This window comes from Carcharhinus amblyrhynchos, chromosome 11 (genome assembly GCF_965287045.1).
Source record: "Carcharhinus amblyrhynchos chromosome 11, sCarAmb.v2.hapA, whole genome shotgun sequence".
In the NCBI taxonomy this organism is placed as follows: Eukaryota; Metazoa; Chordata; class Chondrichthyes; order Carcharhiniformes; family Carcharhinidae; genus Carcharhinus; species Carcharhinus amblyrhynchos.
Genome location: NC_137334.1, coordinates 90906443 through 90927312, shown reverse-complemented (window position 1 = coordinate 90927312; position 20870 = coordinate 90906443). Strand labels below are relative to the sequence as shown.

At 43.9% G+C, this 20870-nt stretch overlaps 1 protein-coding gene across 1 annotated transcript in view; it reads left to right on the top strand.

The window, feature by feature from the left end:
- The window catches only part of cfap65 (cilia and flagella associated protein 65), a 137924-nt gene that overhangs the window by 106798 nt on the left and 10256 nt on the right, over positions 1-20870 (top strand). The window contains exons 28-33 of the mRNA XM_080198323.1: positions 1024-1095; positions 3403-3596; positions 6246-6398; positions 9224-9907; positions 13911-14045; positions 18547-18618. Of these exons, the coding sequence (XP_080054449.1) occupies positions 1024-1095; positions 3403-3596; positions 6246-6398; positions 9224-9907; positions 13911-14045; positions 18547-18618 (1310 nt within the window). The remainder of the gene's footprint in view (positions 1-1023; positions 1096-3402; positions 3597-6245; positions 6399-9223; positions 9908-13910; positions 14046-18546; positions 18619-20870) is intronic.

The following is a 20870-nucleotide window of genomic DNA, read 5'->3' as shown; positions in this document are numbered from 1 at the left end:
CTTCTCCACTGCTCCAAACCTTTCCTGCCAGCCTCAAAATTCAAGCGAGTAGCCAAAGATTGGTCATGGGTCACTTAAGGCCTCAATTAGATTGAGGGGAATGGGGTGTGGGTTGTCCTATTTCTTGCATGCCCTATAGAAAATTGCAGACAGGTCGGAGAAGGTGGCAGGCCAGCAGAGAGGCCACCTGGGAAGTTTTGCAGCTTGCAGACCTTTGTGAGGGACCACAAAAATCTGCCCCATATTTTTCAGTCTGTCCATCTACGCTGTGATTATAGCAGCCGCAAGTTTCGTAAGTCATCCCCATGATACGACAATATGTATCAGATCTTTATTCTTGGTATATTAGCCGTTCCTCAGTGGGTTGTACTCTGGTCTCAGAGTTCAAATTTCAGCTTGGATGGAGAATGTGGAACTGAACACAAAACGGTCAGCCCTAACTGAACTGACTGAATGGCGGGTCTGGTTCAAGGGGCCAAATGGCCAGCTTCTGTTCGTAGAAACATAACCCAGGCAGTCAGTTCAGTGCTGCAGTGAGGGAGTGCACGCTATTAGAAGCATGACATTTGGAGGTGAAGTTAATGCGAGGTCCAATCTGCCCTTTCAGGTCATTGTAAAAGCACATGGTATTATTGCAGTGAAGAACAGAGGAGTTCTCTCTGGTGTCATGGTCAATACTTATCTGTCGTTTTTTTTTAAAATAAAGGATCATCTGGTCATGATCATATTTCTGTTTGTGGGACCATGCTTTATAAAAATTGTCTGGTGTTTTTCTACGTTACGACAGTGAATAGGTTTCAAAAAACAAGTCGCTTGCTGACTGTAAAGCACTTTACGATGCATGGAGCTTGTGAAAGTCACCATATAAACATGAGTCTTTTTGCCAAATGTGGCTTTTTCTTCATAGCTCATAGCTGAATAGCACAATACTCCTCATGGCTGCAATGCTTTAGAACACTTCTATGGTTCAGTACAGTGTATTCTAAATGTACCAACTCAATTTCATTTCTTTATCTTTGAAAGTGTTGCAAAGAATTACAAGAACATCACAAGATGACACTCAAGGACGTAGCCCCTAAGATTATGAAGTACAAGGTGAGAAACATGGACTAAGGTACAGCCTGTCATAGTGAAGATAAAAATAGAGGTATGTGAAAGAGTATAACAAAAATCATATTGAGGGAAAAAGCGCTGGTATGATAAAGTTCCCTGAAGTAGATTAGATTATTTTGAGTTGGTTGAGTGGCAAGCTCTTAATTCAGATGTTCAGCTATTTTAGCACTTTGTTATGTTCCTGACATTGCAGCACCTAAAAAGTCCCTTTTGCCAAAAGGTGTTTTGTGAAATGGATTTGGACCTGAAATCAAGTTCAATTTTTCTCTTTGTCTAGACAGATGGTTTTAATCTAACCCTTTGGTTGGGAAAACCATGGAATCAAATGTGACACTGGTTTTGCACATTGCCTGATTTTACCATCTGTCAAAGTCAACAAGAGCAATAAAAGCAGAAAATGGTGGAAATACTCAGCAGGTCAGGCAGCATCTGTAGAGAGAAAGAGTTAATCAGTGAAACCTCACCTAAAAATAGCAGAGTGTTGTTTCAGGTGAGAAACCCGGCCTGTTTCTCTCCAGAGAAACCGGTCGATTTTCTCTCCAGATCTCACAACACTGTGCCAACAAAAATCAGGGGGACGTGTTTTATGCCATCGTACGGGATGGAGGGGATGGGGGGGGATAGGTCCTCAATACGCTGGCAAAATCCCGCTGCTCAGAGATCACAAACCATTTTAAAAGGGCGTCCAATCAGAGTCTGGGAGATTTTAGGGGCCCCGTCCCCACCCCAGATTGGAATTGGCACTTCTCTAACCCCTCCAATCACTGGCCCGTTCTCGCTTCTCCCATTCCTCACCCACCAATCATTGACACCTGCATGAAGTGCATTGTGTGGTCACAGATGAGCTCCGCATTGAGGGAAGAATATCCCTCCTTTCCTGATGCATTGCAATGTTTACAGCTATGCGTCCAGCACAACGACTCTGTGCTGAAGCTCCTCACGCCACAGGCATTTACTGCTGGTTTGGTTGTTCCGGATCACCATCCTGACTCCTCAACCACTCCTAAAAGACAAACCCTTCATTCCTGGGATCATTCCTGTGAACCTCCTCTGGGAGCCCTTCAAGGCCAACACATTGAGTAACATTCTGAGATGCTTCAATGAAGTAAAGGATACATTTCAGACATTTTACAATGGTCTTCCAAATGTTGCTGTTATTTTAAAGGTTTTCTACATAGAAAAAGTTGCACTGTGAGGTGCTTCAGTACAGCTGAAATAGATGTAATATTCACTGTATATGTTCAATGAGTCGTTTGGCCTGAGGAGGTTCTGCTCCCCTTGGTTCATTTGGGCAGCAGCTGCAAAGTCACAATAGGGAAGGACGCTGTCTAAGACCCATCTTGGTCTTGATTTTGTATATCCAATTCATTCCAATCAAAGTCCAATTCAAAGTCTCAGCAAGTGAGACGTTCCAGATCCAAGCTGACAAGTCAGGCTTCCCACTTCCTGTCCTGAGCCTGATCTACATAATCCAAGCTCATTGGAGCAGGTTTTGCATGTTCTCCAAGGCTTGATCTTATTTGCCAATAGGTCAAGATGCCACTTTAAGAAATTGCTTCAAATAAAGCCTCAGTGTAACCTCGTGACTTCAACCAAGTGCAAGATGTCGATACTACACTTGAACTTAATCAAAAGGCCAAGAAGCGATAGATGTTGGTGACTGTTCTTGGCCCTCTTTTCACCTGCTATTCTAGATACTGCTGACTGATTCCAGGTCTTCTCTTTGCCCATTCTTCTAGACAGATGGTTAGTGCCTTCAGATCCTCTTTTCTCCCGCCCCCCCCCTCCCCCACTTGGTGATGATTACTGCTTCTGGGTCCTCCTTTCAACAGCTCAGAGAGCAGTCACGATATGGCTTAAAACTGGAATGCCTCCTGACCTCGTGGATTCCTTGTTCAGAACATTAGAACATTTACATTGCCCCTGTTTCCCTGGAGCGGTCACAACACTGTCTTTAGTGAGTGCGTGGTGGATACAGCACAGGAAAGTCCGTAATTCAGTACATCAACAATTTCCTTATGGACACCCAGCAGCAAGTTAATGGAAATATTGCTGTAGTGTATTAGAGAGCATTTTTTGGAGGCTGGGGTTAGGGTAAATCTTTCAGGCAGAGCTGTCGCACTTTTATTCAATGTCTAACCCGCGTCACAAGTTAGTGGAGTGGTTAATGTTGCCTGAAATAAGAAAGGAATCTTGTAACCTTGATAGACATCAAGCATTGCCAAACACTTGAAAGTGGATTAAATTACAGTAGTCAAAATTCCTCGAGGTATGTTTGTCTCTGCACAGACGCTCCCTCCAATCAAGGAGCCAATGGAAACATGGGAAGGTCAACATAATAGGAAGACAGTTGCCGGAATGTGGCTGAAACCGATGCCAGTTAAACCATTCTTGCTGCACCTTGGAGTCACCGCCAGATCTCACTCCATGGAGGAATATCATAAGAGCTTTCCACATGACGTTCCTAAGCACTACATTATGAGGTAGGAAGTGTCCACGGTAGCCATGGGATATGTTGGGTCATCAATTCTGGTTGGACGTTTGCCTCAAGGCATGATCATGCGACCTCTCACCTCCAACTTCTTCCCCCCCCATGCTCCCGCTGTTGGTCACACAACATGCCACCGTCTGTGAGGTGTAATCTCTTCCCATGGCCAATCGGAAAGTGAATAAACTCTTCTGATGGAAATTCATGGACCTGAAACATTCAAGGGAATTTTAGGGCCTCGCTTGAGTGAGATCATAAATTCCACTTGTGGCCAGAGGAGATTTCCGTTCTGGGGATCGAGCCCAAGCTGATTCCGGGGCGGGCGAGGTGGTAAGGTTCAGGCCATTGACTCTGCTTTTCTCTCTCCACAGCTTCTGCCAAATTAATGAGCATTTTCCATTTTTATTTCAGATTTCCAGCACCTTCAGTTTTCCAACAGATTCCTTGCCTGATTAGGACAATTCTCGAGTCCCTTGAGGCTTGAGACTTTCCTCCTCATTGTCAATATTTTTATGACTAATAAATAAATATTTAAAGAAAATTGGGGGCAGATATCTAGTTTTATTTTCAATATCAAAGCAAATTACTGCAGATGCTGGAATCAGAAACCAAAAGAAAAAAGTGCTGGAAAATCTCAGCAGGTCTGGCAGCATCTGTAAGGAGAGAAAACCTTTGACAAAGAGTCATCTGGACTCAAAATATCAGCTCTTTTCTCTCCTTACAGATGCTACCAGACCTGCTGAGATTTTCCAGCATTTTCTCTGACAGGAAATCTTGATGATATTTATCCTTGTTTCACACTTGCCGAGGCAAAGACTCTAAGAACAGGGAGGTAGGTTATGCTGGAACAATATAATATGTTGATTAGGCCATAGCTAGAGTACTGTGTGCAGTTTTGGAATCCACATTACAGGAGGGATGTGACAGCACTGGAAAGGGTGCAAAGGAGGTTAACTAAGATGCTGCCTGAGCTGGAGTTATGGAGTGGATAGGCAGAGGTTGTTTTCCTCGGAGCAGAGGAGATTGTGCCTCAGCTAATAAAAGCACGAATACCATATGGCTTCTTAAACAGTTTATTCATCTGATTGATTGACACGTAGTCGGCTGCGTCCTAATGCATAATGCAGAGGAGACTGAGGGAGGACATGATTGAAATGCATAAGATTATGAGGGGTATAGATAGAACAGAGTGGAAGAAACCTTTCACCTTGGTGGAGGGATCAATGATCAGGGACACAAATTTAAGATAAGGGATGGGAGGCTAAGAGGGGATGTGAGGAGAAACCTTTCCACCCAGAGGGTGGTGGGAGTCTGGAACTCACTGCCTGAAAAAGTGGTGAAGGCCGAGACCCTCATAACGTTAAAGGAGCATTTAGATGTGCACTTGCGATGCCAAAGTTCACAAGGCTGTGGGCCATGTGCTAGAAAATTGGATCAGAATACTTGAATGGTTTGTCTTTGTCAAGCACAGACTTCAAGGGCTGAAGGATCTTTTTCTGTGCTCTGGATCTCTATAACTCTAAATCCAGGTTGCTTCAGGAATTATATCACTCAGTTTACTCTTGTGCTGTTTCCACTCCATCATAGAGTCATACTTCAGCAGCAGCAGCCCCATTTCATGTCAGGGTAAACTCAGTGCTTGCTCATCGAACACACTGATCATAATTAGGGCAACAGTAAGGTTCCCAGGATTTCCCTGGAGTCTCCAGATTAATCTCCCACACACTGTTGTTAGAAAAACCCCAGGGAAAAATAAATTTGGAGCACTGTGAGCAGTTTTGGGCTCTATTTTTAAGGAAGGATGTGCTAGCCTTGGAAAGGGTCCAGAAGAGGTTCACAAGGATGATCCCTGGAATGAAGAGCTTATCATTTGAGGAACAGTTGAGTACTCTGGATCTGTACTCGTTGGAGTTTAGAAGGCTGAGGGGGATCTTATTGAAACTTACATGATGCTGCAAGGCCTGGATAGAGTGGACATGGAGAGATGTTTCCACTAGTGGGAACAACTAGAACCAGAGGCCATAACCTCAGACTAAAAGGACGATTGTTTAAAACAGAGATGAGGAGGAATTTCTTCAGCCAGAGAGTGGTGAATCTGTGGAACTCTTTGCCATAGATGGCTGGGAGACCAGGTCATTGAGTGCCTTTAAGACAGAGATAGGTAAGTTCTTGATTAATAAGGGGATCAGGGGTTATGGGAAAAAGGCAGGAGAACGGGAATGAGAAAATTATCAGCCATGATTGAATGGTGGAGCAGACATGATGGGCCAAGTGGCCTAATTCTGCTCCTGTGTCTTATGGTCTTTTGGTCTAAATGGAGCATTAAAAAATATTTATCCATACAATGAGAACTGGTGTTTAATCGATGGTGAAGTCTATTCGTTTCCACTTGATCATGGGAAAGGTGATGTGGTGTTGGGGTTGACCTGTTGCTAGGTGAATGGAGAAGTTTGGGAGTGGATGGTCACCTGATGGCATCTCCTGGACCTCCTCCAACTAGAGTTGCTACAACATACCAGCGCGGATTATCACAGCTGTGCTCACGTATTGAATATTCCTGTCGAAAGTCCCAGCTTATTGAATACATGCTACAGACGACACTTTGCAGGTTTTCCAATACTGATATTGCATTCTCAATTGCCAGGAGCCTCATTTCGGAACCGCTCTCAGCTAACTCGGAGCCTGGATGCAGTGGGAAGATTTGGGGCAAGTGGGAGGACAATTCGGTTGATCCCCTCTTGTCTGCCTCAAATGAAAACATGAGGCTTGTAACTGACATCCTCACAACAGTCCTGAGGTAATTGGAAATATCTTATCACATAGGCCTTGGAGTGGTGTGTCCATTAATTTTCGTAGAACCATACTGTGAGGCCATTTGGCCAACTTCCTCTCCCATTCCTTCCCTCCAACAATATTAAGCAATATTAATCAAGCTTGCTGCTGTCTACATCACTGCTCACAAATATACAACATCTACTTCAGGCTGGAGTTGCACCTGCAGATTTTTACTTGAGCAAACATTCAAAGTTGTCAGAAGAAAATTGGTGGGAAAAGAAACATTCAGGGTAATTTTAAGCCACACCCCCCCCCAAAAAAACAAAGAAAACATGTGGACTGGAGTGAAAACCAACAGACAATTCCCCTTCAACCTGCCAAGTTCTTGTTTTAATGGAGGTGGGATGGGAGGTGGTTAATTAACCCATTTCCAAAGACACGTTGGTAATTTAAATATATTGAGGCTGTCTGCATTACACTTCACTTTTCTTTCAGGTTCCATAATGTTTACAGCATAGAAACAGGCCCTTTGGTCCAACTTGTCCATGCTGTCCTTTTTTTTAACCACTAGGTTAGTCCCAATTTCCCACATTTGGCCAATATCCCTCTGTACCCATCTTACCCATGTAACTGTCTAAATGCTTTTTAAAAGACAAAATTGTACCCGCCCCTACTATTACCTCTGGCAGATCGTTCCAGATGCTCACCACCCTCTGTGTGAAAAAATGTCCTTCTGGACCCTTTTGTATCTCTTCCCTCTCACCTTAAACCTATGCCCTCTAGTTTTAGACTCCCCTACCTTTGGGAAAATATATTGACTATTTACCAATGCCTCTCATTATTTTATAGACCCCTATAAGATCATCCCTAAGTCTCCTTTGCTCTTAAGGAAAAAAGTCCCAGTCTATCCAACCTCTCCTTATAATTCAAGCAATCAAGTCCTGGTAGCATCTTAGTAAATGTTTTCTTCACTCATTCTAGTTTAATAATATCCTTTCTATAAACAGGTGACCAGTACTGTATACTGTTTGACTGTGTTTCCTAAGCAGAGGGAAACAGACAGCTAAAGTTGGGCCAAAGGGCCTATTTTCATGCTGTAAGCCTCAATGACTCTACAATGGGAGCTGGGTGAATGAGAAATATACTTTACAGCACTGCTGTGGGCCTGGGGGAGCAGAAGTGCTTCATTTTGCACCCCCCAAGACATGCCTGAATTTGATCCCACCAGGACTAAGCATTCTCTCCAGTCAGAGATGTGGATCCACATTCCCACTAACCCAGCAGCTGGCTCCCTCCTTTTGTGACCTCCTCTGGAGCATTCTTTGCCCACCAGGGAGCCAAATTTGCCACCAGACTGGATTTCCCAGCTGGAGATCTGCCTGAACAAAAAGATGCATGTTGTGGAGTCAAAACCGAGGGACATCCAGAGTTCCTGACTAACACTATTCACAAAAGCTGTCCCAATAAATGTTGGAGCTTGTTAGTCTACATTTAGCTGGAGTGGAGTGGTGCAAATTGCCCAGTAACTTCTGCCGATCCTTAACTTATGAGTAATCTCTTGCTTTTAACAAATTGCTGGCTAATTCACACATTAATAATAGTGAGCACTGTTCTCATGCACTCATTGCTAGGGGGCTCGTTTTAGCTCAGTTGGCTGGAGACTGATTAGTGATGCAAAGTGACATTAACAGCTTGGGCTCAATTCCCGTACCAGCTGAGGTTATTCATGAAGGTCCCACCTTCTGAACTTTGCCCCTCACCTGAGTTGTAATGATCCTTGATCCCAGTTTAAGTCATCACCAGTCAGCTCTCTCTCCTCTCCCTGCAAAGAAGGAGGCAGTGTATGGCAACTTTATTCCTTGCTGTTGCCCCAGAAACTGCCTTCTATAAACTTGTGGTCATTTAAAGCTCTACTGTCCATGGGTTAACTTGCAGCAAATCCTGTTCACTTAACCCTGTGCTCGCTAGCCTATTATATTGGTCAAGTGGACATGGATTTAATATTTTTCATCCTGGTTTTCAAATATCTCACTGCTCCCTATCTCTGTATTCTCCAACCTCACAGCCCATTGAAATATCTACGCTTGTCTATTTCCAGCCTCTTGTGCATCCCCAATTTTAATTCCTCCAGCACTGGTAACTATGTCTTCAGCTGTCTGAGTGCCAAGCTCTGGAAATCCCTCCCTGAATCCCCCTACTTCTTCCTCTCCTTATTTAAGGTGTGCTCCAACAAAATGTCTGATCATCTGATCTGGTATGTCCTTATAATTATACTTACTGGAGTTTGGAAAAGTGAGAGGGGATCGCATAGAAACTTATAAAATTCTAACAGGGTTAGAGAGGGTACATTCAAAAAGAATATCCCCGATGGTAGGGAGAATCCAGACCTAGGGGGTCATTGTTTGAGGATAAGGGATAAAATTTTTAGAACTGAGGTGAGGAGAAATTTCTTCACCTTGAAGGTGGTGAATGTGTGGAATTCAGTAGTTGAGGCCAATGGGCGGAAGACGAGATCAGGATACTGAATTCGATGATCAACCATGACCAAAATGGATGGCGAAACAGGCTCGAATGGTCAAATGGCCTACTCCTGTTTCTAGGTTCTATGTCTCTATGTGGCTTGGTGTCATATTTAGTTTTATAATGCTCCCTCAGATATTTTATTATGTTACAGCCATTATATAAATATATATGTTGTTATTTTGCCCGGCAAATTCTGAGTCAATAAATATCAAGTGTCCAAACCTCACCTCATGAAACCATCAGATACTCATGGTTGTTATTTTCATAACACATTTAAGAGCTAAGTAAAAGGTGTTGGCTTTTATCTCTTTTGTTTTGTCTAAGGTGTCTGCAGGAAGACGTTCACTTCCAACGTGTTCTGGCTGAAGGAACCACCGAGCCCATCCCTTATTACAGACAGTTCTGGAGCGAGGAGGGTGAGGAATTGGCCATGAAGAGCAAGGAGCTTGCAAATATTGAAGACATGGAAACTGCTCAGCACCATGAGTCAGACCATATCCAAGCAAAAGAAACCAAAAACGTGGTGCTCCCAACTGTCCCAGCTATCAAAGACACCAGTCATGGCCAGGAACTAGACATAATACTACCAAAAGAAACTGACACAGATTTGACATTGACTGTAACTGTGAATGAAGGAGAACACAGTCAGGAAGCTGACAGTATCCAACGATTAGAAACTGAAGGAGAGGATGTGTCAAGTTTAGTAGAGAGCTCAAATGAAGGTCAGAGCCAGGAACCTGAAACTTCCCAGCTGACAGATGTGGAGGAAGAGCTGACCTCGAATCTTCAGAGCGTAGATGTTGGCCAGGGCCAGGAAGCTGACGATGCCCAACCAACAGAATCTGAAGAAGAGACAACTTCGATTGTATCCGCAACCGCAGACGTCAGTCAGAGTTTGGACGTAGTTGGTACTGACACTGAGGAAGAGTGGCAGTCTGAGGAAGTACAAGCATCATTGAGCGCCGTTCGCTTGGAAGAGCAGCTTGCTCGCAGGCGTCACCTGAAAAGGTGAGTAATCACTGAAAAGAACCAGTGGCTGGGGTTTTCTGCTCATGTCAGTGTTCACATCAGCGGAGGGAGTGTAAAATATCGTAAGTAGACCAAAATTGCATTTCATATTCACTTGTAGCACGAACAGATTGCCCCCACTCCCGTAAGTAATGGACCACATTGGAACCTCATTATAATAAATGATAATATAATTATCAGGCCAACATACTGGAATCATACCCCCCACACCAAAAGGTCCATCCAAGGCAGCTTGCTGTTAGATTGGAGTGAAGCACGCCTGTCCTATGAAAGAGAGCACCCGGCAAGAAATCTCCTAGGGGAACCCAGGCGTATGCAGCACACAGTGATGCAGTCACTGAAGGTGGTGCCCAGGTCATGCTTGGACCATGCTCAGGTAATACCATCTTGATGCCTAGATAGTGCCAGCTTGATGCTTGGGTAGTACCAGCTTGAGGCCTGGTAGTGCAGGGGGATGGTGGTATCAGGGGGCACACCTGGCTGAACTAGTTTCCTCACTGTGCATTGGGGCACCCCAGATCATCGGGTCTCTGAGCTGCTGGCAAATCAGAGCCTGTCCTGCCAGCGATACATCATGGAATCCGTGACTTGAAGTTTTCTTTCTACCGGCTGCGCTACATGATGGAGAAAGCTGTCTTTCCTGACCGATGTTGGCCTTTGCCAATATCAGCCAAAATCCCGGCCAGAGTTTCTCCTTGATGAGAACCAGTGAGCCTTTTCCTATATCTATAACCATCTCAAATCTTGTAACTCTTCCCAGTGTGGCTCGGAAGGTAGCACTGCAGCATTTACCTTTCATCACTTGTTGAGAAGGTGGTCTTCGTGAACTGCTGCAGTCTGTGGTGAAAGTGCTCCCACAGTGTGTTAGGCAAGTTCCAGGATTTTAACCCAGCAATATTAAAGGAAAGGCTGATATAAGCCAGATCTCTCCTCAGCCAATTTCCATTCACTGCAGTGGGACCGGAAAATCCCAGTGACTGGAGAGGTCGGAGAATTCTGTTTCTAGTTTTAGAGTCATAGGTCCAAGTCAGGTGCTGTGCGACTTGTGCTTGTTAACTTGGGAGGTAGTGATAAGACCTTAAGACATAAGAGCAGAATTAGGCCACTCAGCCCATCGATCATGGTTGATATTTTTCTCATCCCCATTCTCCTGCCTTTTCCCCATAATCCCTGATCCCCTTATTATCAAGAATCTATCTATCTCTGTCTTAAAAACACTCAATTACCTGGCCTCCACAGCCTTCTGCAGCAAAGAGTTCCACAGATTCTCCACTCTCTGGCTGAAGAAATTCCTTCTTATCTCTGTTTTAAAGGATCTTTCCTTTAGTCTGAGGTTGTGCCCTTTGCTTCTAGTTTTTCCTATTAATGGAAAGACGCTCTCCAAGTTCACTCTATCCAGGCCTCGCCGTATCCTGTAAGTTTCAATAAGATTCCCTCTCACCCTTCTAAACTCCAACGAGTACAGACCCAGAGCCCTCAACCGTTCCTCAAACTATAAGCTCTTCATCCCAGGGATCATTCTTGTGAACATGCTTTGGACTCTTGCCAAGGCCAGAACATCCTTCCTGAGATACAGAACTGCTCACAGTACTCCAAATGGGGTCTGACCAGAGCCTTATACAGCCTCAGAGGTACATCCCAAATGTTGCTATTATTATGATACTAAGATACTAAGCAGCAAATACGAAGTGCTCAGCTGCCTTACCCCCAGGGAAACTTTAATGATTTGAAATTTGTATGTTACGTGAAGTATCTGACGTCAGGAGAAGTAAATTTCAGACCACTTGTGAAGATTTCAAACATTAAATTTAGATATATTTTGATATATGAAAATAAAGAAAAGAAGAAAATAACATTTAGGGACACAAAAACACCTTTTACTACAAACATTTCCCAGAAGATTTTGGAAATAAGTAAACTCAGAGCTAAATTTCCTTTTCATGGCAACAGCTTTCATAGATGTTTAATGTATTCAAAAAAATTCCTGTGATGTTACCACATTGTTGCTATCGGAAAACTTTATACAGGCTTTCCTCCTGTCTCGATGTATACTGAAAAGCCACAGCCTGTGTCATAAGAACATAAGAACATAAGAAATAGGAGCAGGAGTAGGCCATCTAGCCCTTCGAGCCTGCCCCGCCATTCAATAAGATCATGGCTGATCTGTCGTGGCTCAGTTCCACTTTCCCGCCCTCTCCCCATAACCCTTAATCCCCTCTCTTATCAAGAACCCATCAACCCGCTTCTTAAAAATATTTAGCGAGGTAGCCTCCACCACTTCAACAGGCAGAGAATTCCAGAGATTCACCACCCTTTGAGTGAAGAAGTTCCTCCTCAACTCTGTTCTAAACCGCCTCCCCTTTATCTTGAGGCTGTGCCCCCTAGTCCTACTGTCTTTTTTGAGCGGGAAGAGTCTCTCCACCTCTATCCTATCCATCCCATTCATCATCTTATACTTGCAGACAAAAACACATTTCTCTGAGGGTGATGGAGACTGGTTTTCACAGGCCTGCCTCCAGCAGACTCTGTCTTGTCAGAATATCATTTTCACACACTAATAGTCTTCAATTTATCTTTAAATATGTTTTGATCTTCCATTCTATTGTTTCTAGTTATAGAGTCATACAGCATGGAAACAGGCCCTTTGGCCTAACTTTGCCCATGCCGACCAGATTTCCAATGCTGAGCTAGCCCCATTTGCCTGCATTTGGCCCATATCCCTCTAAATCTCACTTATCCACGCATCTATCCAAATGTAATCGTGCCCACCTCTACCACATCCTCTGGCAGTTCATTCCATATACACACCAACCTCTGCGTGAAAAAGTTTCCTCTCAACTGTGGAATTTCCTCTTCCTATCATTTACCAATCTTTTGTGTTACTTTGTGGCCACTAATTTTATAAAATTAAACTTACTACTTTGTGTCACCCATTTATGATTGCCTAATTGTAATGCAATGATTAACATGAAATCACTATCTATTGTAAATTCCCATTCACGTTCCCCCTGCCATTCCCTCTTAGGTCTGTTCATTTCCCTTCAACCACTTGTCTCTATACCAACCCCTTATTGATGTTTGACCCTTGTAGTCTAACTGTTTTCAGTTTAATTAAGACAGTTACACCCTTCCCTACTCATACGCACAAGTCTGTTAGAATAGAATCACTACAGCGCAGAAAGAGGCCCATCAAGCCTGTACTGACCACAATCCCACCCAGGCCCTATGCTCACATCCTTACATATTTACCCAGTAATCCTCCAATCTATGCATTTCAGGACACTAAAGGGCAATTTTAGTATGGCCAATCAACCTAACCTGCACATCTTTGGACTGTGGTAGGAAACCGGAGCACCGGGAGGAAACCCACGCAGACACGAGGAGAATGTGCAAACTCCACACAGACAGTGACCCAAGCCAGGAATCGAACCAGGTCCCTGGAGTTGTGAAGCAGCAGTGCTAACCATTGTGCTACCGTGCCACCCCAGTGTTAAAGTATATGACAGTGATAGTACAAGAAAAACAAAATCTCAGTTTTCCTCATACTTTGGACATGCTACCCATGTGGGTAGAGGTTGCAGAGCTATGGAGATGCTGTCAAATGCACCTTTAATATCACTGTCATATACTTTGAAACAGGCTTGTGCATATGAATAGGGAGGAATGTGACTGGTTTAATTAAACTGAAGATAGTTAGACTACAAGGTCAAAATCTATAACGGGTTGGTGTGAAGGCAAGTGGCTGAACTGCAGTGCCTCCCACAATTGACAGGTGGAGGAGTGGGGTGGATGTTCAAGATGGTGGATGGGCTCAAACAGTAACCAAGCATTCTCTTTCAGGTACTGACAGCCATGGTGTGTATTGCTGATTGACTCTGTAATCTGTTAATAGCAACTGCTAGAACAATTTTTCATATTTGACTGTGGCATTCGATAACTCTTTTTCCTTCCCTTGACACCCCCTACCTTCATCTATTTCCAGGCACCCGGAGTTCTGTGACCTTCTGGAATCAATTCTGGAGAACACACTGCAGAATATACTGATAGAAGCCAGCAGGGGGGAGGTGGTACTGACAGCTCGACCCAGGGTGGTCAGCCTGCCCCCTGTGACATCCAGGTAAAGTGCAGACAAAAGCCTGGGGGTGAAAATAGCCGTTGAGTGATTGGCTATCACCAACATGGCCACTTATGCAACATTACCCGCTTGCCAACTTTCACCAGCACACTGATGATAAAAAGCCCTTGTTTGTGGAGTTGCCCTGATGGGTCATTTGGTAAAGACACTGCACTGTGTGACATCCTCAGTGGTGGAAGTTATGCATTCTATCATAGAAGCTTCAGCAAGTAGGAAAGTCAAAAAAAGAGGGGTGTCTTTTCAAGAGCCTGTGTTAAAATTTTGAAAGAATTATATACCGTAGACTTAGAGAAGATGTTTGATTATTCTTAACTAGGACAATTTTTTGTGGTCCCTGACAGAATGTTTAGAATGCGGATCTTGTAAGACATAGAGTGGCCAAGGGATTAGCATTGATGTATTTCAGGGAAAGCTAGATAACTACATAAGGAAAAGAGAGATATGCGAATGTATGACTTGCCAAAATTGAGTTTAAAAATTGGCCAGTCATGTTGCAGCTTTATAGAACCTTGTTTAGACCGTACTTGGAATATAGTGGTCAATTCAAGTCATCAGAAGGATGTGGAGGCTTTGGAGAGGGTACAGAAAAGATTTACCAGGATGTTGCCTGGCATGGAGGGCATTAGCTATGAGGAGAGGTTGGAGAAACTTGGTTTGTTCTCAAGGGACGACCTGATAGAAGTCTACAAGATTATGAGAGACATGGACAGATTGGGTAGTCAGAAGCTTTTTCCCAGGATGGAAGAGTCCATTGCTAGAGGGCATAAGTTTAAGGTGCGAGGGGCAAGATTTAAAGGAGATGCACGAGGCAGATTTTTTACACAGAGGGTGGTGGGTGCCTGGAACTTGTTGCCGGGGGAGGTAGTGGAAGCAGATACAGTAATGCCTTGTAAGGGGCATCTTGACAAATACATGAATAGGATGGGAATAGAGGGATATGGTCCCCGAAAGGGGGTTTTAGTTCAGTAAGACAGCCATGGTCAATGCAGGTTTGGAGGGCCAAAAGGCCTGTTCCTGTGCTGTAATTTTCCTTGTTCTTTATATGTAAATAAGGAAGGATGGGGAGGAGGCTAGATTAGAGCATAAATATTGGCAGAGGCTGGTTGAGCCAAATGCTTTGTTTCTATGTTACACATTCTGTATAACTGTAGGTAATGCAGGTATAATTTATTTACTTCTTTATTTATTCCTGGGATCCAGGTGTTATTGATGAGGCCAGCATTTATTGTCCATCCTTAATTGCCCTAAAGATGGTGGTGGTGAACCATATTCCTAAACCACTGGAGCCGGTGTAGTGAAGGTACTCCCACAGTGCTGCTAAGTCAGGAGTTTTAGGATTTTTACCAAGCAATGATGGCAATTTATTTCCAAGTCAGTGCGTAACTTCGAGATGATCTTGCAGGTTCCCATGTGCCAGCTGCCTTTGTCCTTCTCAGTGGGTTTGGGGATTGGAATGGAATTGTTCAAAGCACTCTGGATTTACTCACATTAATTAAGCCGTGCCCTCTTGAGTGCAACACAATGACTGTGATACTTTCAGCAGCAGTCAGAGTTTAAGAAACTGATACATATGAGATTCAATCTTTAAGTATAAATGTGAAGGCATAAACCTGCTAATGATGGGCTGTGGAAACTCATAATTTTTTGCATTGTGGATAAACAGTCACGGAGATTGTGGAAAAACCAGGATCGCATCACGTGTGTTTTCCAAAAGTTAAAAACTATTATTGACTTAATTTATTATTGTCACATGTATAGTGATTCAGTGAAAAGTATTATTTCTTGCGCACTATATAGGCAAAGCATTACATTCATAGAGTACGTAGGGGAGAAGGAAAGGAGAGGGTGTAGAATGTGGTGTTACAGACATAGCTATAGCTATAGAACTAAATGGCACAAGAACAGGACTATAGTGCAGATGAGTTGACAGCAACAGGACTGAGGTACAGCAACAGAAACAGGGCAATAAGACACTGTGCTCTTGCTACCCTTTGTTATAAGTGGTAATTACCCAATAGGAAAAAGCACTTTGCACCAGTATTCTCATTTCCCATTTTTCACTAGCGTTCTATTTTAAAGTATGCAAGACCAATTTGGATCAGTATTCTTATTTCACTGCTTTTACTGTTTGCCTTTTGGTGTTAATTTTCCAAAATTCCAACAAGGTTTACTTGCCTATGAAGCCATTAAGACTTCATGGGGTCAGAGTTAATGTTGAGGACTCCCTGGGTAACTCCATCCTTTCTGTATGTCACTGTGCAGCACTAGCTTAGGAATAGTGATGATGGTGCTTGTGACATTGACTGAAAGGTATGAGTTGGAGGTTGTCTGTCAGGTTGTTGTTTGACTATCTGCAGCATTGCTCACCTAATTTTAATACAACCCTCCCGAGATTAGTAAAGTGGACTTTGTAGGGTCGGCAGGGCTGGGTGTGCCCTTGTGTTTTCCAGTGCATATGATGGATGTGAGGTGGTCCATCCGGTTTTATCCTTTTTTGACTTTTCTGTAATGGTTTGGTGCAACTGAGTGACTTGCCTAGACCATTTCAGAGGACAGTTAAAAGTCAACCACATTGCTGTGGCTCTGGATTCACAGCTGACAGATTTCCTTCCGTTTTTGTAACATATATTTATATATATATATATATCATGATTTGGAGGAAAATGTAACTGATTTGATTACTATGTTTGCGGATGACACAAAGGTTGGCGGATAGCAATGAGTACTATCAGAGGATACAACCGGATATAGATCGGTTGGATGCTTGGGTGGATAGATGGCAGATGGAGTTTAATCCAGACAATTGTGAGGCAATGCATTTTGGAAGGTCTATTACAGATAGGAAATATACAGTAAATGGCAGAACCCTTAAGAGTATTGATAAACAAAGGGATCTGGGTATACAGGTACACCGATTACTGTCAACGCAGCTGGAAAAGGTAGTCAAGAAAGCATACTACATGCTTCCTTCATCGGCCGGGGCATTGAGTTTAAAAATTGGCAAGTCATGATGCAGCTTTATAGAACCTTAGTTAGGCCACACTTGGTGTTCAATTCTGGTCGCCACACTACCAGAAGGATGTGGAGACTTTGGAGAGGGTACACAAAAGATTTACGAGGATGTTGCCTGGTATGGAGGGCATTAGCTATGAGGAGAGGTTGGAGGTAGTGGCACAGTGGTATACAGTTGGGAGGGAGCTAACATCAATTTTGCAGCCTACCAAGTCTTATGGCACCAAGTGACCAAGTCTTGTCGACTGATAGAAGTCTACAAGAAGTCTAATCTTGTAGACTTCTATCAATTCACTCCTTCAATCCAGATAGAAGTCTACAAGATTATCAGGGGCATGGATCGAGTGGATAGTCAGAAGGTTTTTCCTAGGGCAGAAGAGTCAATTACTAGGGAGCATAGGTTTAGGGTGCAAGAGGCAAGGTTTAAAGGAGATGTATGAGGCAAGTTTTTTACACAGAGGGTGGTGGGTGCCGAGAAATCGATGCCAGGGTAGATAGTGAAGCAGATACAATGGTGAATAGGATGGGAATAGAGGGATATGGTCCCTGGAAGGGTAGGGAGTTTTAGTTCAGTCAGGCAGCATGAACAATGCAAGCTTGGAGAGCCAAAGGGGCGCCTTCCTGTGCTGTAATTTTCTTTGTACTTTTATCTTCCCTAAAGGGCTTAGTGAACCAGCTAGGGTTTTTACAACAATCTGAGACCAGTTTTTAGTTTAAATTCCATCAGCTGTTGTGGTGGAAATTGAACCCGTGAACCAGGCGATTAGTTTGGCCTTCTGGATTATTAGTCCAGGGACATTACTAATATACCACCTACTCCACCAATGGCAGCCTCTCTCCTTCAATGCTGCACCTCATCAACCCTCTGCATTTGCCGTCTCCCAGAATTCCCAACACTGAGGCTAATTGGAACATACCAAGTTGAATTTAGCCATTTGGCCCTTCAAACCAGCTGTGCTTTTCAACAAGATCATGACTGATCATCCATCCCAATTCCGCTTATCCGTCCTAACTAAAATCTATTGATTTCTGTCTTGAATGTATTCAATGATTGAGTATCCACAGCTCTCCGGGATAGGGAACCCCAAACATTCACGACCCCTGAGTGAAGAAATTTCTCCTCACCTCAGTTCTAAATGTTGGATCTCCTCCCGTTTCTCTGAACTTCAGATTATAAAGGCCTAGTTTGCTCAGCCTCTCCTCATAGGACAGTCCCCTCATTGGGTCTGGTGAACTTTTGTTGTACACCCTCTACAGCAAGTATCCTCCTCAGGTAAGGAGACCTAAACAGCACAAGGTACTCCAGGTGTATCCCCTCCAATACCCTAAGTGTTTTCTGACTATTACACTAGAGGTAGATAAGATCATAGATAAGGAATTAACCTCGGCCAGACTTGGGCTCCACATCTTAGTGATGAAACGCTTGATAATTGAAATTTTACAGTAATTGCTTGCTTTTTCTGTATTTTAGAAGTACTTTCGAGTCTTTAAGCATTCAAGAAGCTTCACAGAGTAAGGAAGAATTGGATCAGAGCAGCCCAACGTAAGTGATATTACTTCACTGGTAACTTGTTTATACCTGTCACATGATCATAGAATCATAGAATCCTACAGTGTAGAAGGAAACCATTCAGCCTATTGAGTCTGCACCGACCACAATCTCTCCCAGATCCTATCTGATAACCCCATGCGTTTACCCTAGCTAGTTCCCCTGATATTAAGGGACAATTTAGCACGGCCAATTCACCTAACCCACACATCTTTGGACAATGGGAGGAAACCAGAGCATCTGGAGGAAACCCACGCAGTCACGGGCAGAATGTGCAAACTCCACACAGAGACCCAAGCCTTGTCCCTGGTGCTGTGCAGCATGCGGAGCTAACCACTGTGCCACCGTGTCACGCTCCCTGTATGTATGTCATTTGTTTTATTGAGTCATATAAATGCATTGCAGAGGAGAACATTTGGCTCATCATGCCTGTGCTGGCATTACGTCTGCAGCGGGAGCTTCGCAGTCCAATATTAGTAGTCTCAAGAATTAATCACCAGATGCTGTTGGGACGTAACATTTGATTATTGCATTGGAAGATTGCCATTGTGCCTGTTTTAACTTGTGCTTTTGTTATAGGACCTAGGCTCCTCACTACCTGTGTCACCAGGAGGATAGACCCAGCCAGAGGTGGTGGCACAGTGGTATACAGTTGGGAGGGAGCTCTGGTATTCCTAAACATCATTTCTTCAGCCTACCAAGTCTTATGGGACCAAATCAGATATGATTATCACTTACCATCCCCCTCAGCTGATGAACCAGTGCTCCTCCATTCAAACACCACTTGAGGATGGTGCTGAATGTGCTCTGGGTGGGGGAGCTTCAATGACCATCACCAAGAGTGGCTCAGTAGTACCACCACAGACTGAGTTGGCCAGGTCCTAAAGGACATCGCAGTGAGATTGGGACTATGGCAGGTGGCAAGGGAACCAACAAGAGGGAAAAACGTAGTTGACCTCATCTTCACCAAGCTGCCTGCCACAGATGCATCTATCCATGACAGTATCGGTAGGAGTGACCACAGCACAGTCCTCATGGACACAAAGTTCCGTCTTCACATTTAGGATATCCTCCATCGTGTTGTGTGGCACCTCCACCGTGCTAAATGGGACAGACTTCAAACAGATCTAGCAAGTCAAGACTGGACTTCCATGAGGTGCTGCAGGCCATCAGCAGCAACAGAATTGTATTCAATTACAATCTGTAACCTCATGGCCCGGCATATCCCCCACTTTATCATTACCATCAAGCCAGGGTATCAACTCTGGTTCAATGAAGAGTACAGGAGGACATGACAGGGGCAGCACTAGGCATACCTAAAAATGAGATGTGAACCTAGTGAAGTTACAGCAGAGGATACTTGCATGCCAAACAACATAAGCAGCAAGTAATAGACAGCCAAGCAATTCCTCAACCAATGCATTAGATGTAACTCCTGCCACTTAAGTGGTGGAGGGAAGAGCCTGAGTAAGATACTCTGTCGGAGAGTCAGTGCAGACTTGATGGGACAAATGGCCTCCTTCTTAACTCTAGGGGATTCTGTGAATTTTATCCCAGATGCCTAAATTTCAATCCCTTGCCAGCAAACTGTGCCACCCTCACCCATTCATTTACCCAAACCGCCAGTGTAGTGTGTGAGGCCATGATTGCCAGGCTATTCCACGTTGGGGACTGAATTCTGATATTTCTGCACTTATTGGATGACCATTTGTGCAGTGGCATCCCTGCTGATTTTACCACTTCTCCAGACCCAGGCATTGAGGTCAATTTTACTGTCCACTCCTCTCCCACGACAATACCCTGACCGTCTAAAGTATGAGTTTAAAGTTTAAACTAATAGTTTATATGATCAGGGTGTTGCAGGGGGTTTGGGGGGGGTGGGGGGGAGGCGGGGTTATGTGCATTGGTCGTGCTAAATTATCCCTCAGTGTACCCGAACAGGTGCCCAGTGTGGTGACTTGGGGATTTTCACAGTAACTTCATTGCAGTATAAATGTAAGCCTACTTGTGACACCAATGAAAAAAAATTAGCCATGATGGAGAATTAAACAATTCACTGGAGGAGGAGGCTCCGCAAATATCCTCTTCCTCAATGATGGAGGAGTCCAGCACATCAGTGCAAAAAAAAAGGCATTCACGACAACCTGTGGTGAGAGTCTTTAGCCAGGAATGCTGAGAAGATAATCCACCTCAGCCTCCTTCCCACGTCCCCAGCATCACAAGTGTCACTCTTGTAAAGTCCAGTT